This window comes from Spermophilus citellus (genome assembly GCF_964194105.1).
Source record: "Spermophilus citellus genome assembly, chromosome: 14".
NCBI lineage: Eukaryota > Metazoa > Chordata > Mammalia > Rodentia > Sciuridae > Spermophilus > Spermophilus citellus.
Window position 1 is genome coordinate 89,938,298 of NC_138194.1, and position 20,242 is coordinate 89,958,539.

General features: G+C 38.8%; 1 protein-coding gene across 3 annotated transcripts in view; it reads right to left on the reverse strand.

Moving 5' to 3' along the window:
• WASHC5 (WASH complex subunit 5) overlaps positions 1–20,242 on the reverse strand; it is a 59,219-nt gene that overhangs the window by 19,805 nt on the left and 19,172 nt on the right. For all 3 annotated transcript variants that reach the window (XM_081266876.1, XM_081266877.1, XM_081266878.1), the window contains 11 exons: positions 19,979–20,092; positions 18,390–18,561; positions 13,821–13,948; positions 10,955–11,084; positions 8,486–8,598; positions 6,972–7,138; positions 6,820–6,895; positions 5,608–5,718; positions 4,596–4,736; positions 4,055–4,135; positions 360–461 (listed from right to left, as the gene is read on the reverse strand). In XM_081266876.1, coding sequence (XP_081123002.1) covers positions 360–461; positions 4,055–4,135; positions 4,596–4,736; positions 5,608–5,718; positions 6,820–6,895; positions 6,972–7,138; positions 8,486–8,598; positions 10,955–11,084; positions 13,821–13,948; positions 18,390–18,561; positions 19,979–20,092 — 1,335 coding nt within the window. The remainder of the gene's footprint in view (positions 1–359; positions 462–4,054; positions 4,136–4,595; positions 4,737–5,607; positions 5,719–6,819; positions 6,896–6,971; positions 7,139–8,485; positions 8,599–10,954; positions 11,085–13,820; positions 13,949–18,389; positions 18,562–19,978; positions 20,093–20,242) is intronic.

Sequence of the window (20,242 nt, forward strand, 5' to 3'; positions counted from 1 at the left end):
TAAAAAGGGCTAGGGATATAGCTCAGCAGTGGAATGCTTGCCTGGAATATGTGAGGCCCTGGGTTCAATCCCCAGTACCTTAAAAAATAAAAACAGCAACAACAACAACAAAAAAACCCTCTGAATCGTAAACATCAATTCTTAAACTTGGGGGTCAACAGGTGAAGGAAAGAAGCATTGGTTTTAAAAAGGATTTCCTGGTAAAATGAATGGCTTATAATAGAGGAGCAAAGAGCCTATCAGTTGTTGGTCCCAAAGGTCACACTAGCTATAAGGACAGAGGAGGAAGGTCTTGTTACAAATAGTCCAAGCTGTGAGCTGAGCAAGAACAGGATGGATGCAATTTGGTCTTCTGGTACCTTGGCTCGAGGGTTGAATATCAGTCCTCTGTGAAGGGCGAAAGCAACCCGTTTAACCAGCTCCTTCCTTATTCCGTCTTCCAGCAACTGCTTCGGATCCACCTAAGTGAATCACAAGTTAGGAAAAGGCCAGTCCTGAAGAAACACAGGGGAAAACCAATTCCCAGAAGGTAGCGCAGCATTTTCCTCCTTCTTCTCTAAATGATTTAGATTTTGTCCCTTTCCTATCCCTATCTGACCTGGGGCACCTTGGGAAGAATTTCTAAACCTTCACCTCTTAGGATGCTCTTCACCTCGGCCAGCTTCATGAGATAATTTACAACATGATATGTCAAAGTTGATGAGTGTGGAAAGTTTTAATTGCCTCACATTTCATCATTTCGTTAAATGTTAAGTGCCTTTTCTTATCACAAGGAAAGGGCGGAGGAATGAAGGGCCTGGGCTGAATTCAGCTGCTTGTCTCTCCTCCAGATGTCATCTTGGGCCATCTGTCTCCAGGTGAGCAAACTCAAGTTTCGAGTTGCATCACTATAAATGGAATAATTCTTCTTCTTTCAATATTCTTAGGATGCCATTTATAATTAGGATGATAAAATAGGAAAGCAAATCTACTATCAAACTCTACACTTATTACTTTTTTCTGTAATGAGAAAGCTATTGTAATTCCCTAAATAAATCTCCTGTCAGATCCACAGAACATCAAATGGTTTTAGCCCATGCCCTGGAACACCCTGAGACTTGTTTCTTTTCCTTTTGATTTGTAAAGAATCATTATTTTTAAGGTCACCAAGACAACTGACAGGTCCATCTGGTTTGGATTATATTTAAACTTCAAAGACAACAACTATAATGGAAGTTGCAGAAAACAAAAGCCTGAGAAACACATGTGGGAACTACAACTGGACTACGCCATCAGCACCCCCAAGCGTGCAGAGCTGCAGGGCAAGGGCCTAGGCTCTGCAGCAGATTGACTGTGAGGAAAGAAAGGAGTGCAGGAGAAACCTGCTGTTACACAGACTTCAGAGAGACAACAGTTTTTCCTTCAATGAGCACTTCTAAACTACAGTGTATACAAACTTATCTGCGAATACTAAGACCAAAAAGGGAGAGACTGAGACTAGGTCAGGGCACATGGGGGAGACACAGGAGTAGGGGTGGTTAAATAGATTTCTTGACTCACACGGTGATCAGAATGAGTAGTGTGAACCTCATAATAATCTATTAAACCATACAATTATTTCTGCAACTAAGCATCTGTATTTTATTTTATAATTAAAAATTATAAATATATACATAGTTGAGAAATAACAAAGCTTTCGAAGAAATGATCCCAGGAAGGGCAGACTTAGGGGCTGGGTGTAGCACCGTGGAAGTGTATGTACTTCATGCATGAGGCCCTGAGTTCAGTCCCTAGCACACACACACAAAACCAAGAAGAGATTTAGTGAAACAGTGGCTCTTCCACTCTTCCTGGATTTCCACTAATCAGCAGAAGTTTTCACAGCTAGGAAAGTCTCACACATGCAGCCCCTTCCTCATGTTTCCATCTCCTTCCTGTGTTTGCACAGTTAACAGCTTTCATGGCTTCCTCCAGATCTTCCTCTATTCATTCATCCATAGAAATGTTCATCTACACACATATTTGATTTTACAAATCTAAATGGGACCACATGCATACATGTGTGTTTAAACATAAACATTCATTTATATACATATACCATAACATGTATGTTATCCTACATTTTCTATCTTGGAAACTATCCAGGGGCAAATTCTTTTTGAACAAAAGCAGAGCAATCTACAGTATGAATGTGTCATAACATTTAGCCATTCCCCTACCAATGGGTGTTTAGATTCTTTCTTTTTTCTTTTGTCTGCCTCTAACAATGACTATTCATGTATATTTCTGTATATCTTACTGGTTTGAAGTCTTTTTGAGCACAGTGATCCTATACTTCTGTAAGGTTTTGAAATACATCCTTAAGATGCTGAGGTTAAAGATCAGTGAGGGCCACAGAATTCCTTCCAACAGTCCTTAGCTGTTGTTATTGGACTGGCAGAGTCTCCTAATTGGATGGGCTTGGTCAGTATGACATTCCTTCCAAAAGACTGTGGCAAAGATTTACACTTTATTAAGCAGTTTTTCTTTAATTATTGCTAATAATTAGGTCTTATCACATTCTTCCTCTACCTCTCCCTATGCATTTCGAGGGCTCATCGTACTTATGGATCAGTTGGGAGTAAATAAACCAGCATGTGTATTCTCTGCACATCATCTTAATTAATTTGGCATCAGGCCTAAAGTCATGTCGAGCAGAGTCTATTGAAATTTCAGGGGCATAATGACATTTTATTTATTTATTCTAAGTATTTTTTTAGAAAACATATACCTATGTTCCGTTTGTATTTAGGTTCATTTCCTCTGTTTTTTTTTTTTTTTTTTTTTTTTGTATTTTAGTAATGCAAATGTTTATGTGGCAATTCAACAGCTATCTAGTTTAAAAAAAAAAGTTCCAATTCTTCTCATATCAGATAAATGGAAAAATAAAAGTACAATAAACTATGTGAAGGGGACATGGGGACATCATGAGTCATTGCAGGATTCAAACTAAAACATCAGTGAGATATCGATTATACCCCTTGGGCAAAAGATTAGAAAGAGGATAACATCAAGTAATCGCCAAGATGTGGGTGGAGCCCAGGAAATAGTCATTTCAGAAGGCAGGCTAGAGGCATGCAGACAAAATAAACACAGAGAGGCAGTGGGGTCCTGAGATGCCACTCCTAGGTATGTCCATTTCAGGGAAATTCCCACACAGGCCTGGAGAGGGGACAGTGCTGAGATGTTCACTGTGATAGTGGTTGTGATAATGGAAGAAGAGGTGTCTGTCTCTGGTAGGATAGTTCAGTAAAGTGGGGAATTCGATGTAGCTATAAGCAACCAATTATCTGATCTACAGCATCATAAATAAATTTCAAATGCAAAAACCAGTAAGAAAAGTTGGAAAAAGTCTGAGTGCACAATGATTCAGAGAAACCAGAAATACAAGCGGACATTCAATTGTGTGCCCCTAAATATGCAAGTACTCTCATTTTTAGTAAATTGCATAATTAGGAACATGTCTTAGACACAGAGTGGTTGCTATGAAGAATGGGAATGGGAGTGGGGTCCAGGAGAAGAAAGAAAAAATAAAAGAGAAGCTTGCATGTGTCAGCGGGGATAACAGTCTATGACCAGAGGGTAAAATTATAAGATAATTTATAAGCTAAGAGCTCTCCTCACCTGGGTGCAAAATAGAAACACTAAAATAAAAGAGAGAAACAGTGATGGGGAAAAAAATAAAAAGTGGAAAGCAATCATGCCTAAGAAAATTGAGCCATTTTGTTTTCTTTGCTATGACAACAATTCAGGGAAACAGATCTTTCTTAGATTTAAAAAACTCTTGTATAAAACAGTTATTAATACTACATTTTCCCCTCCAGAACTAGAAGAAATTCTAAGATTATACATAAGATTGCTTTCATTATTATGAGCAATAAAGGTAATTTTTCTTCATCAACATGTGAGGTAAAACCAAAATTGGGATGAGAAATAGTAAGATGATAACATCACTCCCTGTTCCACACATGATAATTACCAGAAAAATCCAAACGACTAACCACAAGGGCACAAAGACCAGCATCGAGACACTTACCTTGATGATGCCAACTAAAGTTGTTTTCATCATTAAGATACCTTCGGTAAAAATGGAAATAGCATGGGTGAGCTTGGCAACCTATAACAAAGAAAAAGAGGAATTATGAAGCAATTGGGATAAGAGACTTGACATTTCTATGGAAGGATAAAATAACTGGATAATAGTCCTGGAATAGGCAAAGCACAGGAAATGGATGTGTAGCTTTGTAAAGAACATCGGCATCCACGCGCCCGTACAGAAGTAAGGATTTGTGGCATAAGTGAAGTCCATGTTGGACATGTTGGGTAAGAGAGTCAGAGACATCAATCTATTCTCCAACATTTCACAAAGAACTTTCCCTTCTTTGGTCTTCAGTTTCTCACATCTAAAATTTAGGTGTGACTATACTCAAAAGGTAAACACTGGTCATCACAAGAGTGTGAGAAAATGAATCAGAATCAGTCTAGTGGTCCCAGGTCATGGCGGTGACACAGGCCTGTGATAGTTCGTGGCTTTTAGTCTTAAATATGAAAAGGCAGCAGTCGGGGCAACATGGCACCTCGTATCGTGGGCTGAGCTGAGCGTAGTCCCGCAGCTTGTCTTTGTCCAGGCGGGTAGGCACCTCGATGATATCGTGGGTCTGAAGCTTTATGATCTTTAGAAGAGATGTAAACATGCTTTCTGGGATGATTTGCAAAACCTGTGAGGGCAGAGAAAGGGAGAAATACAATTGCACACCCTCGTTTTATTTTTCTTAGCTGTCAGATATTAGGACGACAGTAAGAAAAAGGGTTCTGGTGTGCACGAGCAGCAGTCTGTCTACAGGAGGCAACGCTGGAGAACTTAGCAGAGCTGCTTTCCTAATTGCTAGCAGCTGCAGCTCCCTCCTTTCAACATTAACTGCCCACAGAATAAAAATAATCTTTCAAAGTGCTGCAAAAAGATTTTTAAAAGACTGAGATTCAGGGTTGGGGATGTGGCTCAGTGACAGCGCACTTGCCTGGCATGCATAAGGCCCTGGGTTCAATCCTCAGCACTGCAAGGAAAAATAAAAACTGAAGTTCCAAGACATCAAGTATCATCGTTGTAGCGTACGCTGTTAGTACGTGATAGATAAATTTTGATCCAGGCATGTCTGGCTTCTTGTTGAACCATACGATATTCAAACTTTCAAGGACCCCAAGAAAGCTTGAATTAAGTTCAGATGAGGCTATGTTGGATCTAGATCTCTTTCAACAACCAATTGTGACTTTGAAGACACTGCTACAATCTCTGTTTCTCCCTCTCTGCATCTATAAAATGGTAGTCAATACCATTAGCATTCAAAAAATAGATATAAAATTTCTTTGAAAGTAAAGTAAATTTCTTTGAAAGTAAAGTCTGCCTGTCTATAATAGCAGGAAGAATACATTTATTTGCAAGTATTACAAATTTCTGGAATCAAGTTTAAAACAAACAAACAAAAAAGGAATACAATATACATTTTATAGGGCCCAAGTATACTTCTGTATTTTAAACAGCAGTTAGCTAATCAGCTAATCAAAGCAAACTCACCTGTATGTACTTCTTACCTTTCTCACATAGGACACCAATTCACCAGAATAATACTGAGACACACTGAGAAGGTCAGGGCTATTTGCTTGATTGATACGAAGAAGAGGCAGGTCAAGGGCAGAGGCAAGCTGTTAGAAAAATAAGATAATTACTATTTCTGTTTTTAAAAAGTCCTAGAAATCTTTTTCTCCAGAATATGTAACATATAACAAAATACCTGGGCCTTACACAATGGAGGGCAACAACCACCAAACCTTGTCAATATCATGAATAGTTTCTGACAATATATTTTTTTAAAAAAATAGAGTCACCTATTAAGGCGATAGCTTTTCAAATGTGATTCCTGGATCATCAGCATCAGCATTACCTGGGAACATTTAGACATGCAAATTGTGGGACCCCATCCCAGACTGACTTCAGAAGCTCCAGGGGTGGGGTCCTGTGATCTGTGTTGCAATAAGCCCTCCAGGTATTTCTGATGCATGCTCAAGTTTGAGAGCCACCATGCTAAAGGAGACAACTACTTCTCTGTGGAAATGAGACATTCTAATTGGTGGACTACTCAATTCATCCAACCTGAGATGTCATCAAGTATGAGAAATGTGATTATTTTATGTGCCACTCAGACAGAACTAGAGTATTGACAACTAAACTATGATATGCCATCCATTATAAAACTCATTTAAAATTAGAGACGTTAAAATGTGAAAAAATTACAGCTTGGAATTGACATATCTGGTAACTGTCAGAAGACACTGAGAAAACTATTTGTTCATTTATTATGCTCTGAAATGACCTTGAGAGTAAGGAACATGATTGTGTTGATCATCACTATTCCTTCACCTTTACAGTATAGACTAGTTTGTAGTAGAGGTTCAATAAAAATCCTTCTAATGAATAAATAAAAGGACTTAATTTACATCTAATGAATAAAGACCCAAGGAGTCACATTTTTAGTACACTAATAAAACTTAAAAATATTATTTATTTAAAAACAATATTCTGTAATGTATTCCAACTTATTTAATCAAACTTCAAATATTTCTGGAATCTTTAGAAACTATGTTCTTGGAAGAACTGCTAATAATTTCCAGTGTACAAAAATGCTGAAATGATCCAACTTCCTGAAAAGATGAAACCTTTTGGGCTGATCAATGAGTGAGGCAAGGTGAAGGCCACAAATCCTTCGTGGTGTAACTAAGAATGTGACCGCGTGGTCCTTTGCCTACCTTCAGGAATGTGGCTCTGAGTTTAGTGACCATGGACGGGTTTACTCTTATGCTTTCTTGCATGATGGATGTGAAACTGTAAAAGAAATACATTTCTAAGAAGATGTTCCAGTGGACTTCATCGAGGGCAAATGTCAGTCTGTCCATGTTACCTGTCAATTAACTGCCAAGCAAAAGAAAGGTCCCCGACGATCTGCATTGTGATCAGGACCTCCTCTTTAATGTTAATGGTCCTGATCATTTGATGGAGGAACTTTCGAGTATCAGCGAGGAACTGACACACTTGCAAATTTGATTCCAACTGATGAAATTCCTGAACCTGTTACATAAGTACATTTAGTTTAAAAGTTCTGGCCTTTAAAGTATTCATTTTCCCTGAAAACACTTCATACAAGGCACACTATTAACAATTTCTTGATAAACTTTTTATTCCAAATTATAATTTCAGAAATACATAGCTAAATCATAAAAAGCTGTATAACTTTCCAGGATTAGAAAATGCCCCATCCAGTTTGATCCTGTATGTACAGGACATAACAAGTGAATGCTCTCATTTTCCATAAATAAAGATATATTGGAAAATGCTCTTAATTCTTTATCTGACTATCACTGCCTAAGAAAAATAATAAGCTACATCACAACCAACATGTTGGTGCTTATATATTATTTTCTTTTAGTATATTCTTTAAAACAAAATAATGATGCCATAATGTCCTAAAAATTTCATGTGTATAACTCAAGAGGTATGGATTACATGCCAAACTAAATAGGCTAAACACAGAAGGCATTAGAGATTTACAAAGTTGTTTCTAGTATACCGTAGACTGAATAGCCTCCCAACAAGCATAATAGAAATAGTACAAGCATGCAATTGTTTTGGAATGAGAAACTCTGGTATGCTAACTATGGAGTATTATACTGTGTATTATACTGTGTTGCCATCCTAAAAGACCTCAAAGAAATAAGAAAAAGCCTGAAGAAAATCTGCCAAATGAAATAGTACTAATTATATCTCTACAAATGTACAATCATACCAAATTGGACAGTGTTACAGATAATGAGTCTAGATGAGGTTTAAATAATAGTCTATGCTTGTATGTTCTGATGCTATTATTTTGCATTTCAAACCTAGTTAAATATACAATTAAACATTTAAGAGTGGTGAGGTAGAATCAGTGTTTTGGGTATAATCATTTTTGAATCATTAAAACACTATTTTTTTTCCAGAAAAGCACATACACCACTTATAAGCATATGATCACTACATAATTATTTTCATTTTTGCTTATTTATTTCTAAGTTTGCCCTAGGTACATAATTTTTACAAACCTAAAACATTGCATATATGCACAGTTTTGTTTTTGCTTTCACCTCTTCATCACACTTTTCCCAACATCTCTAAATCACTTTCATAATTATTTTTCTAAAACTATAGGTTTTCTGGAGTTGAGTATCTTGACCCCTGCTATTTTTATAGTCATGCTGGTCACTGAATTTATTCCCCCATTTTAGGACACTGCATGTAACAGTACAGGGAACATATTAACTCATATTGCTTTTGCTGCTGATGAAATCTTCTCTTAGATATATGTTTCTGAGCAAGCTGTTGTATAGGTCATAGGCAAGATTTCTGATCCAAGAACGAGAATTTGAAGACTTTTCTTACCTCCTCCAAAGCTTGTATTAGCTGCACAGTTTTTCTGCCTGCAGCAGTGGAATCATCATAATTTAAAGACAATATTTGTTTTGAGATTTCTCTGAACCAAGCTTGAAGATTTTCTATTGATACAGAAATAAGAAAGACTACTGAAACCCAGAATTCCTGTAGCTGTGGCTTTGAACTTAATTAAATTATTTTATGAGTCTAGTTCTTTATATAGAGAGTTTTTACTATATGCCGAACATTGCTTCCAGGAGTCTCCGAACAACAAAAATACCTGGAGTGTGTGTCCTCATAGAATAAACTTCTACATTAATAGCTTAGTCTAAAAAGCTTGGCAAAAGGGATTAAAGGCCCACATACATGTTATAAAACAACACGTGCCAAGGGGGCAGTAGTGGCAGAGGAGAGTTGGGAGGGAACTCCCCAGTGACAGAGGTACTAGGGAGTTTTCTAGAGAAGTGAGAGAGGGTAAAGATCTGGACAGTCAGAGAAATGAAGAAGGGTTTTCTATCTAAATGAGGGGCAAGTATGAGCCAACTCCCAGGCTGGAATGATGGTGGTATGTCTTAGAGGGCAAAGAGGAGACCAATATGTCAGAAGCCTGAGGTCTGAGTGGGAATTCTGAGCAGGTGAGGGGTGCCATCTGCCTTCACAAACCAATAGGTAGTTCACACAGCATGAAAGGGAAGGGCTTTAACAGGCTCTGAGCACCCTGGTGTGTGAGGCAGAATTCTAGCTTGGTCTCATTTAATCTTCACAACAATGGAGGCTGGCACTGCAGACCATTTCTCAGATGAGGAGGCTGATGCTCAGAATGAAGAATCACACTCGAGGTCACACAGCTACTAAATGGGAGAGTCAGCACCAAGTTGATTCCCTACACTTTTGTGTTTATTAAAGGAGTGGTCGAACTTTATTCAGACTTAATGACTTATAATGCAACTTATTTCAGAAATTGGAACAAGAAATCTGTATTTGAAATTTTTTTTTTTTTTTTTTTTTTTTTTTTTTTTTAAAGAACTGATGAGGCACAGCTCTGGAGTAGGGGAAAGAGCACAGATTAGAAGTCTGAGGCTATGAGCCAGATCAAGGCCCTGGATCTTTGTTACCTTTGGCAATGATTATGTTTTTAAAGCTTTGTTTCCTTATACATAGAACAAGGCTAAAGGTGTTTATCCCATAGGATAAAAATCAAATGACAAAGATTCCTAGGCCAAAATAAATTGCATAGCCAGAAAAAAAAAGCATAAAATGATCATGTGAATGACCTCTGAAACAATTTGGTATTCAGAAAAACCTAATGGGGACTTTAAGGGAGATTAATGAGCCTGATTCTAGTCAACTAATTTGGCCAGATTGTTACCGGTGGTTCTTGTTTTTCAGTCAAAATATGTTGACTTGCAAAACATGTTGCCAATTACATCACATCACTGTAAACTCACTTTCTACAATAGGAATAATAATATGCTTTGGAAATATATTTTAGAGCAACCAACTAGCATAAAATAAATCAACAAAAGCCAAAATACAATAATCACAAGTCCCTATTGATTAAAGATAGCAAAGTCATTTGTTTTTTAATAAAAAGCTATACTATTAAGTAATTGTACATATAATTAACATCAGATTCCAAAATGAATCTGATAACACCAACATCAAGCAGTAAAATAGCTTAATTTGTCACTTCAGAATTCAAAATGGTCTTCTGGGGGCAATTTGAAAGGTTCTTATACATAAAAATCTGAAGCAACATCACAAATTTTCCTACAGAAAGAATTTCCTAAAAGAAGTAGGATCAAAATCATTTTAGTTAAAACTTGAGATGTTTCCTTTCAAAAATAAGTCAGCAGCTGAGGATGTAGCTCAGTGGCATGAGCAAAGCCCTGAGTTCAATCCCAGGTACTACAAAAAACCAATGCATACACAAATGGAAAAAAAAAACAAAACCCAACCAGTCTGCGGGCCCTCTTTTGTGCCACTAGATGCCAGATGCACTGTGGACAACAACCAAGCAAGATTAGAAGATAAGAATCTGAGACATGATCTATGTGGGTAGTTACTAATATTCTTAGGTGACCTATCCTTCTGAGATTATAAGAGCTATGTAATCTTCCCCCAAATGCACATTAACTGTGTCATGAGCAAAGACTGTGGACCAGGGAGTTGGGAGCACCTTGACTCTCTAATCCCTATCTATGAATCAGAGCGAAAAGAACCCCTAGGTTAGCCTAATCACATATTTCAAAGATAAGATATGAAACCTGACATCCAGATGGACATGAACACAGTCCACGGGAGCACAAGGCTAGAGAAGCCTAAACTAAACCCCTTTATTACCAAAGCTAAAAGAGAACGATGTCGTGGCAGACAATGACAAAAACAGAAGGACCTTCTGCTTGGCCAATTCCTAAGGTTTCAAATAATCTGTGGACACATGCTGGACACATCCAACACCCCCTCTTAAGCAATTACCATTTTTCTCCACTCTGGTTAGGGGTTTCACTCCTGAGAAGACATCAGCAAGTTCGGTCATCCGCTCTGAGCCCTCTTTCTTATAGTACTCCCATTTGGCTTGTTTTTCTGAAAGCATTTGCTTGAACATCTGTTGACGAGACAGAGAAGATTCATTTCCTTAAGAGAAAATCCAGGTCAGGCAGTTTACAAAGCAACCTGATTTATTATAAAAAAGGTACACCCCAAAGTAACATGGATCTTGATGCCTCTTCTCAAGCATTAGTATGCTATAGAAATTGAGGGTTGAAGTTAGGCTACCTCTAAGGCTGTGATCCTCAGACCAACTGCACATGAGCACAACTTGGAGGGCTTGAACATTTTCAAATTCCTGGCTTAAGCCCTGAAGATTGAACTCAGGTCTTGGGTAGGCCCAAGAATAATCAACATTTTAATGTGAAATTATATCTGTGGTCTAGACAACAGTTGCTGCCATTCCAATGTAATTTGGGAAAATTTGAGTATTAAAACTTGCTGGATAATGAAGTAATGAACTAAATTACCTACAGAGGTTCTTTCTTATTATATTAAGCAAAAATTCTGTTTATTAATTCATTTCTGCCTAAAACTTAAAACCTGTGAAGACTTAGGAAGAGGAGAAAATGGTGTAACTCAGGATTCTGCCCTGGAAGAAACTTAAAAAGATTACTTATTTTTCATTAAATGATATGCTGTCTCAGAGAGAGGTACAGGATTTCTTTCACTGGGCTCTTCTTACAAGGTAAATATGCATAAATGCTCATTTCCTCTTAATAAATTCTTCATTCCTAAGCATTATAATCAAAATGAATAGATGAACAATGGAGGGAGAGTCCATCTTCAGAAGAGATAATCCAGGCTGGATGGGATGTTGTGGGGTCTGTGGAGGAGGAATCTTAATGACCCAGCAGGTTGATTTGTCAGATGAAAACAAGAGCCTACTCTATCTTCCTGGGTACTGGGCTCAATCAATGCCATTTCACAGCAGTACAGCAGCAACCCAAGGTCACCAGAGGTCTTCATGACAGACCAAATGGCCTCAGGCCCTTCAAACACTTACTGAACTCACAGGTTTCTTATCTTCTAAGATACAATTTGGGATGGCAGATGGTCCTTGAGTTGGGAAATACACTGTCATATAAAGATTAGAAGAAACACAGGTCCAATCACTGTGTTTACAGAAGAATCAGAGACAGACTCTACAACAGGTTGAGGTGGGATGTAGGAGAGAGGAAATAAAAGAATGAAGTTGAAATGTCACAAATTCAAAGACAACATTTCCTTGCTCAATTTGTGTTGGGTCATTTTATTTTTCTTATCTACCAGAGTTTTCTCTTCTTGAAGTCCTTTCACAATGAGCCCCTTAGGCTGTCTTCTCTCGCCTTTCTACCAGAGCAGACAGAAGGAAGTAGCCCATCTAATCAGCAGAATCCAGAGAACAAGCTTAGGTTCAGAAGTCCAGGCTTGGTCAGTCAGGTGGCCCACACTTGTCCTGATTTGCACAACTGCGCTGAACCAAACAGATGTGGGTGGCTGGTGCCATGGTTGATGATCTTAACAGGCCCAAGGGTATTCTCCTTGAGGGAAACCTTGCTGCCTCTGAAAGGTCAGCGGTGCCTTTGACCATGCCTGGTTACTGCTCTGGCCCTTCCCTGGTTCCTTATCTAGGTTTATTCTTTCTTTCTTCCATACTATACTAAGAGCACGTAGATAGAAAGGGCATGCCTTGTTCATTTTTAAATTCTTAGCAGCTCACTGGAAACAGAAGGCATTCAATTTTTCTGATCTTATAAAATTATATGCAGATAAAAATCACTGGAAACATTTAGCACATGCTAAATGTTAATAATCAGCATCTACTTCTTCAGAACAATTTAGTAGGGGAATATAGCATTCTTCCATGCCTAGAAGACAAAGAAGCATCTACTGTACCACTGACCAGACCAAGGCAAGGTGAGACTAACTACAGAATTAGTTAGGGGTAAGACTAACTACAGAATTTCCCTTGGCAACCTCAAAAAATTCCTTAAAGTTCGTATAAGTTCCTTGTTAAATGTAAATTCCCCACCTTTTCCAATAGGTCCTTGTGGCTCTTAGAATAAAGACAAATCCTACCAGGTCCCACACGGGCTGGCTCCTGCCCACCTCTCAGCCTCCTTTTGCATCACTTGTCTGTTATTCTCTCTCCTGCAGTGCAGTGGTCTTTCAGGCTTGAACGGGCCATGCTCTCCCCTAGCCAAGAGGACTCAGACACAGAGATGCACTGCTGAGCTACAGGGATATGTTCTCAGATGTGCCTAGTGATGCCATTTCCTGACTGTGTGAACATCACAGGGTGCACTAGCAAAAACTTAGATGGCTGCAATGTCACGAGGTGATAAAATCTTATGGAACCACCATGGTATATGTGGCCCACTGGTGACAGAAATGGTGTTATGTTGTGCACTCTCTGCTTTTCTGTCCCTAAAATGTTCTCCAGCATGTTCCCTACTTATTTAGCTAACTCTGACAGATCTTTCTCTAGGGTTCTTCAGAAGCTCTTTTCTGTTCTCAGGGAGTCTCACAGGCCGGGATCCTTTGTTTTAGGTACTCAGAGAATTGTGTTCCTTTCCTTCAGAGTACAAACAAATCTCACTTTGTATATTTTCATGAGTGTGATTTCTCTGATTAGTGTCTGAATTCTTCATTAGACTGTAATGTCCACAATCCTGTGCATTTTTTACAACTCAACAACAGTAGGCTGTAGCTTGAATCAGTGACACAATAATTAAACCCTAATCTTTTCTTAAAGATATTTTTAAACATAAAACACCTAAGACTGTAGTGATTATTCATTCAACATTTTTACCTCTTTGAGTATAAACTCAAATTGTGCAGTATCCAATAGCAACTGGAAGAGGATCTTGGGATTGTACCTAGAGTCTGTTAGAATCTGGTCCTTGATTTGACGAAGGCGTTTGTTGTTTGGGTCACAGGCTAGAAATAGGAAAAAAAGAGGTATCTACTTATTAAATATGTAGAAAATACCTATGAAATAAAATAAATTCTTAAGTACTTTCCTTCATTTTAAGCATTTAAAAAGCATTAAGGACAATGCTTAATGGTGGTGAAATAGATTGCTATAGAGTATAAATAAACAGTTAAGTAACAGTTGAATCTGACAGAGAATGCCATTCCCTGAATAAAGAAAAGCAAGTTATAAAACAATTTCCAAAGTTAATAAGAATTCTGGGGTTGGCTTATATTAACTACTTAATATGAATGGGCAGAGCCTTCTGGTACCACTTTATAGGAAGGTGGGCTCCTTAAGTCCTATCTGTTTAGAGATGATTTTGGTTTAGGCACCAATACATGCCATTCAGTTTTGGACAGGCAGGCCCAATACTTGCATGTTTGCAAGGCGGGCTCTTGGCTGGCAGCTGAAAACTTGGATTTTGGTAAGAGTTCTCACCACTTCATGTACTGGTAAGAATGGCTCACTAGACCTTAACTGTTTGCACAATGTGATGCATGCTGAACATCTGCTTTCCTTCTGGAAGCCTGTGCTGGGCAGAGGCTACCTCCATGTTCAGCTCCCAGTAAACAACCTGGGAAGCCGAGTCTCACATTGCCTGGCTGGCAACATCTCCCACTTGTTGTCAGAATTGTTGCTGGGGAATTCAGCAGGTCCTCAGCGGCTTCACTGGGAGACGACCCTTGGAAGCTTGTGCCTGGGTTCTCCTTGCCTTTACCCCATGTGCCTTTTTCCTTTGCCATTTTGCTTTCAGTCCTGTTGCAAGGATTAAATGGAGCTGATAGTACTACCATATGCTGAGTCCTCTTAATGAATCATTGAGCCTGGGGTGGGCTTGGGGACTATCTGACAAAAGACAGAAACAGGATTACCCACACGGACATGGCACATGGCATCTCCAAACAGGAAGAACAGACCTTGGCCATCCTGCTTCTTATAAAAGGCCAGAGGGCGCAACGGACACTTGATCCTTTCTGGACTATCTACTACCTAGCACACAGACCCTAAGGCAACTAGGCCAAGGTCATAATATCAGGCAGGTATCTGACCCATGGGAAAAACAGCAGATGTTCCAATTCACAGTCAGCCTATCAGCTGTCAAAAACTAGTTAAAGAAAATAAACAAGTCAAAAGAAAAGAAAAGAATAAAAGTGCAGATTTTGCTGAGATCATTTTATAGGGGCGATTAGTTAAGAAACAAAAAAAAAGTAAGACAAAGCAAAGATACTCATTAACTAAAGCTATCTAGACTGCAAATAAAGTCAAAATAAAAACTTGATGATAACAGGCATTGCCAAAAAGTTCACAATTGAATAGGGCACAAGATTCATGTCAGTTGCTCTAGAATTTCCCATGCATGCTCCTGCTTGCTTAGCCCCCCCAACCCCAACCCAACCATTAGCCCAAGATGTCTGGCAGGTAGAGCAGGACCATGTTGTGGTCATGCCCTGGGGAGTTTCTGGTGTCTCAGTTATGGTGAAGTCTATGGATGCCCATTTTATATATTGATTTCTAAGTTACTCCATCAGGATGAGTTTTTGTGAGAAATTACAGAGTTCTGATTTCTCATGCATTCTTCAGAACTCCCTGGGAAGAAATGTACTGGAGCTGGTGAACCCTAATTATACAAAAAGCAACTGTTTAGCTTCATATTTGCCTAACTAAAAGACAAAACCAAAAGAATTTTGGATTTCTACTTTTCTTAATTAAAATGCAGGATTTCTATTTCTCTTAATTCTAAAGAAGAAACCTTTTGATAATGATTTACTTTCATTTTTGGATAGGGGATAGAAGTATCCGGGTGATAAGCAAATATACTGTGTATCTCCATGTGCATTAACATTTAGTTCCTTAGTATAAACCAGGGCTGGTTCCAGTCTTCCCATGGCTGGATCATCTCTTTCCCATCTGACCCTCAACAAATTAGGCCCAGAGAACTGTGGAAACTGGTCCTAGAATTACGGTGACCTCAGGGTCAGGATTCTTCAGCTGGTCTACTTTGCTTATCCAATGTTGCTCACAGGGTGTTCCTCGCCAGCTGCAAGGCACTGTGGGAGCAACCCAAGTCTGGGGGAAATGCCTCCAGAGAGCTAACAGGGGACAACAGGCGAACCTGCCTGCCTTCTGTACACTCTGACAGAAATAACATAGAAGCTAAATAAGCAGTTACTTCCCCCATATCTGACTCAGCCAGATAGGCAAATCATTTGTTTCTGGTAAATCACATCCTTGTGCAATCAGGTCAGACGACTGCCAGGTATAAAAATGGAAAAGAGATGTGGCTGAAGATAAAAGCCCAGACCCCTGGCAGGCTGGTTTGCCCCTGGCATGACTGCAAATCCAAGAGGCAACTGGCTTCCAGAACGTAGGCGTGACTGTCCTACAGTCACACAGAAGATGAAAATGAGGCTGAGTCACTGGAAAACTACAGCTGGTTTTATGGTAGGTAAAGTGAGGCTTGAGTTGTTTATATGCTTGTAAATGGTAGACTTCTGGTAGAGGGGAGAGTAAGCTGAGTCACTCTAGTAAAATCCTGAAAGTAAATGAGTCTTTATGTAAATGAGAAACCCAGCTAATTAAAAACGGATCAATTAGATGATTAAGATCTTCAGCCAGAGGATTCACACTGTGGGTAAACTGTAACTGGATCTAGGCCAATATAGAAAATGATGCAAAAACCTGGAAAGCAGTTGTGAGGAAGGTTTATGAAGCTGGAGAGAAGGCTGCAGAGAAATCCAATGACTTTCAGAGATGAAGGATGAGGAAGTTCAACTGCTGTTTCCACTGCTGACCACTTCCAGGAAGTGGAACAGATGGGAAACACACTGTGAAGAGCTTCTTGACTGGAAGGTAGTGAGGCTGGGGCTACCATGCTACTAAGGGAGGCTGAAGAATAATCTGGTGTGGACAGTTTTTTTGCGACACAGTCTCATCTGAAAAAAACAATGAACTGTTGAAAGTAGTAGCTGTGTCAGGGCAGGCCCTCCAGAAAAGCTGGTTGAATGAAAAACAAAAAGCAGAGGGCTTTCGAGGGCTGCTGAATGACACAGCTCTTCCGGGCTGGAGTATGCAGACCTGGACGAGTGAATTCATTTATGTTGAAGAAGCATTTTCTAAGCATAAAGAACTGTGCCACCTCTGAACAAGCTCAGAGGTGTCAGTCAACTTACTTATCTTTCTACCATTAAAGCAGAGGTTTTTAAAGTCAGGGCTCACGGTCTGTTGGGGGCACTCCACAAATCTGTGAAATTCCTGAACTTGATAACCAAACTCTGTGTGGATAGAGGGTCTCATAGGGGACAATGGCCCAGAAAAGGCTGAGTCCCGTTTTACCTTATATAACCACTGTGGTTTAGCCAGGTCCTCAGCTATTTTTCTGTCCTTCCAAAAATCATACCATTGATTCCACCATTTCTGCAATCTAGAATTTCTTCTGCCTTTTATTTCAAAATCTTATCAAAGGTTGGCCAGCTCCTGCCTCCTGGACAGAGCCTTTCCTGACCTCCTCTGCTCTCTTACCCCTGCAGTGTTTCTCTCCCTACTCTGGACTCAAGCCATACCCACTGTCTCACACACTGGCTCTTATTTACTGCCGGGGACCTTGTGTCACTTTCCTTTGGCTGCTCTAACAAATTACCATGAATTTTGTAGATTAAAATAACACAAATGTATTCTTTTACATTTCAGAGTTGAGAAATCTGAAACAGGGCCCACTGGGCTAAAATCAAGACATCAGTAGGGCTAGGCTCCTCTGGAAGAACTGGAGAAAACCAATATTCTTGTAGTTTTCAGCCTCTAAAGACTTCCTGCAACCCCTGGCTTGTGGTCTCTTCATCTTTAAAGCCAGTGATGGCTGGTCAAGTCTTTTTCCAGGGACCACCTCTCTGTTTCTGACTCTTCTGCCTCCCTCTTTTTTATTTATGAACTCTTGTGATTACACAGGTCCATTGGGATGATTTCCTTATTTTTAGGTCAGCCGATTAGCAACCTCAATTCCCTTTGCCATGTGTTATAACACATCTACAAATTCAAGGGATTAGGACACGGACATTGCATTGTGGGGTGCCTGGGAGGCCTTATTCTACTTACCACAGATCTGCAGTTACCAATCTTTATATGTCTGTATCTGTTCTACACATTAGGACCACTGAGAAGCTCCTTCAACGTGGGAGCTAAATGTCACCATATTCCCCAGCATCCACTAGGGTGTTTGCCTGATGGAAGAGCTTTTCAGGTGGGCTACAGTCTTATCCAAGTTGACACAAAAATAACTAGCTTAAAAAGTAACTTGGTTCTCGTTCAAGGGCACTCCTTCCCGCTAAACAACTTTGCATCCTAAAGTAGATCTTAATTCTGAAAACTTTCATGTGGAGCAATATAAATGGCCACCCCTCTGTGCATTACCCGAGTCTGCTGTATGCAGCATCAACCATCGGATGGCAACATTGCAGTCTCTCAGACAGTTCAGAAGCCTTGGGATATTGTCCAGAACCATCTCTTCTCTTAAATAACCTTCTTTCAGAAACTGCTGTACTTGAGCATGTACTCTTTCACTGACAGTAGCACATCTACTTGCCTATGGGGGGCAGAAACAACTCAAATTACATTTTAGAAAGTTATTTATCTTAAAAATGAATCACATTCAATTAGATCATTAAAAAATAATATCCAGCCTTCCTACCTCCCTCTCTTTCTGATAATAACATTTCTATGTGAAATGAATAACATATTGATTGTATTTATAAGGCTCAAGGGCAACTGGTTTATTGGGCATTTTTGAAAAGAACACTGGGTGACTTTGGATTTAGCCTCTGCATATGCCATTTCAAATGTCAAATGGAGAACTGGACCAGGTGGCTTCTCTGATTCCTTCTATTCTCAACTTGAATGGAAAAGAAGAATAAAGACAAAAGATAAATTGCCTGTCCTATTATTGTTGAGAAAAGAGGCAGCGTACAGCAGATACAGTCAAAAGATGAGACTTCTATAGGCATATGAACCTTAATAAGAAAACACAACTCAGTGTACCGAAATTGAATTTTCAAATAAATAAGGCTTTTAGAAATTTGGTCATTTTGTTTCACTAAATCAAGAAACAAATGTTAAACATTATTAAACTAGCCAAGTTAGTTTAAAACTATCAAGAAACTTCTTAAAATAATACCAGTGGAAAAAATGCAATTTTGGAAAGGAGCTTTAGTCATGAAAAATTAAAGCTCTGATGTCAGGAAGTATGGAAATGCCACTTTCTCTGATAGATTTCTAGGATATATGCCAACTGAAATCATTTTGTACATTACTTATGGAATTCAATTTATTTGAATAAAACATGACAAAGTTTTTAGAATATTATTTTTTATACACTGGAAACTCAATAACATAGACAGCCTGGTTGGGAATATAGCCATCCAGAAATATCAAATATACACCTTAATATTATTTTCATCTCTGCATTGACTCAAATATTTCCTTCTGCCTAGTGCTGTTATCAAAGAGACAGGATATAGCCATTAAACTTAAAAATGAAAGTCTTCAGTCTTATTGCTTAAATAAGCTAATTAGTACCTCAGAAATGATGACTACTGTAAAGTACAGTGACAGAGTATTATCTACATTCAATTACCATCTTTGGCATTGACCCTACTAATAAAAAAACTTTAATCCCAGCCACTGGTGAAACTAGCTATGTCTACAGGACCTGATCTTTAAGCAAGAATAAACAGTCATTTGGAGCCTTATATTTCAGTGATTCATCTTAGGGTACTCAACCTTTCTGAGGACCCAAGTCTACAATTTACTGTACCACATAAGTTAAAAACATATAATTATTTTATCTTATTCTAAAATGCAAATTTTACTTCACATTAGTCATGTACTAAAATGTCTATGTGGACATTTTTAAAATGCCCTGGGAAATCTACTTAGCTCATTTCCTCCTTCATAAGCCAGCTTAGCAGTTCCGAGGAGATTCTCCCTAATTAGCCAAAACCTACCTGTTCTTTGACGTTTGAAAGGTCCAGGGTATTGTTTAAAGCTGTTTTTGCAGCTTTGTAAGGTTCCCAAGCATCTCCTAGGTTAACTGTGATTCCCATGTAAATACTAATTACCTGAAAGAGGAGATATTCATTATTTGTTCAATACCTGTTCACTTCCAGGCAAGGGGTTGGGAAAATATGAAGTTGCATAAAACATTGTTTTCTCTTTCTAGTTTGAATTCACATCAATGAAAACCTAAGATTTTCCATATATACAAGTAA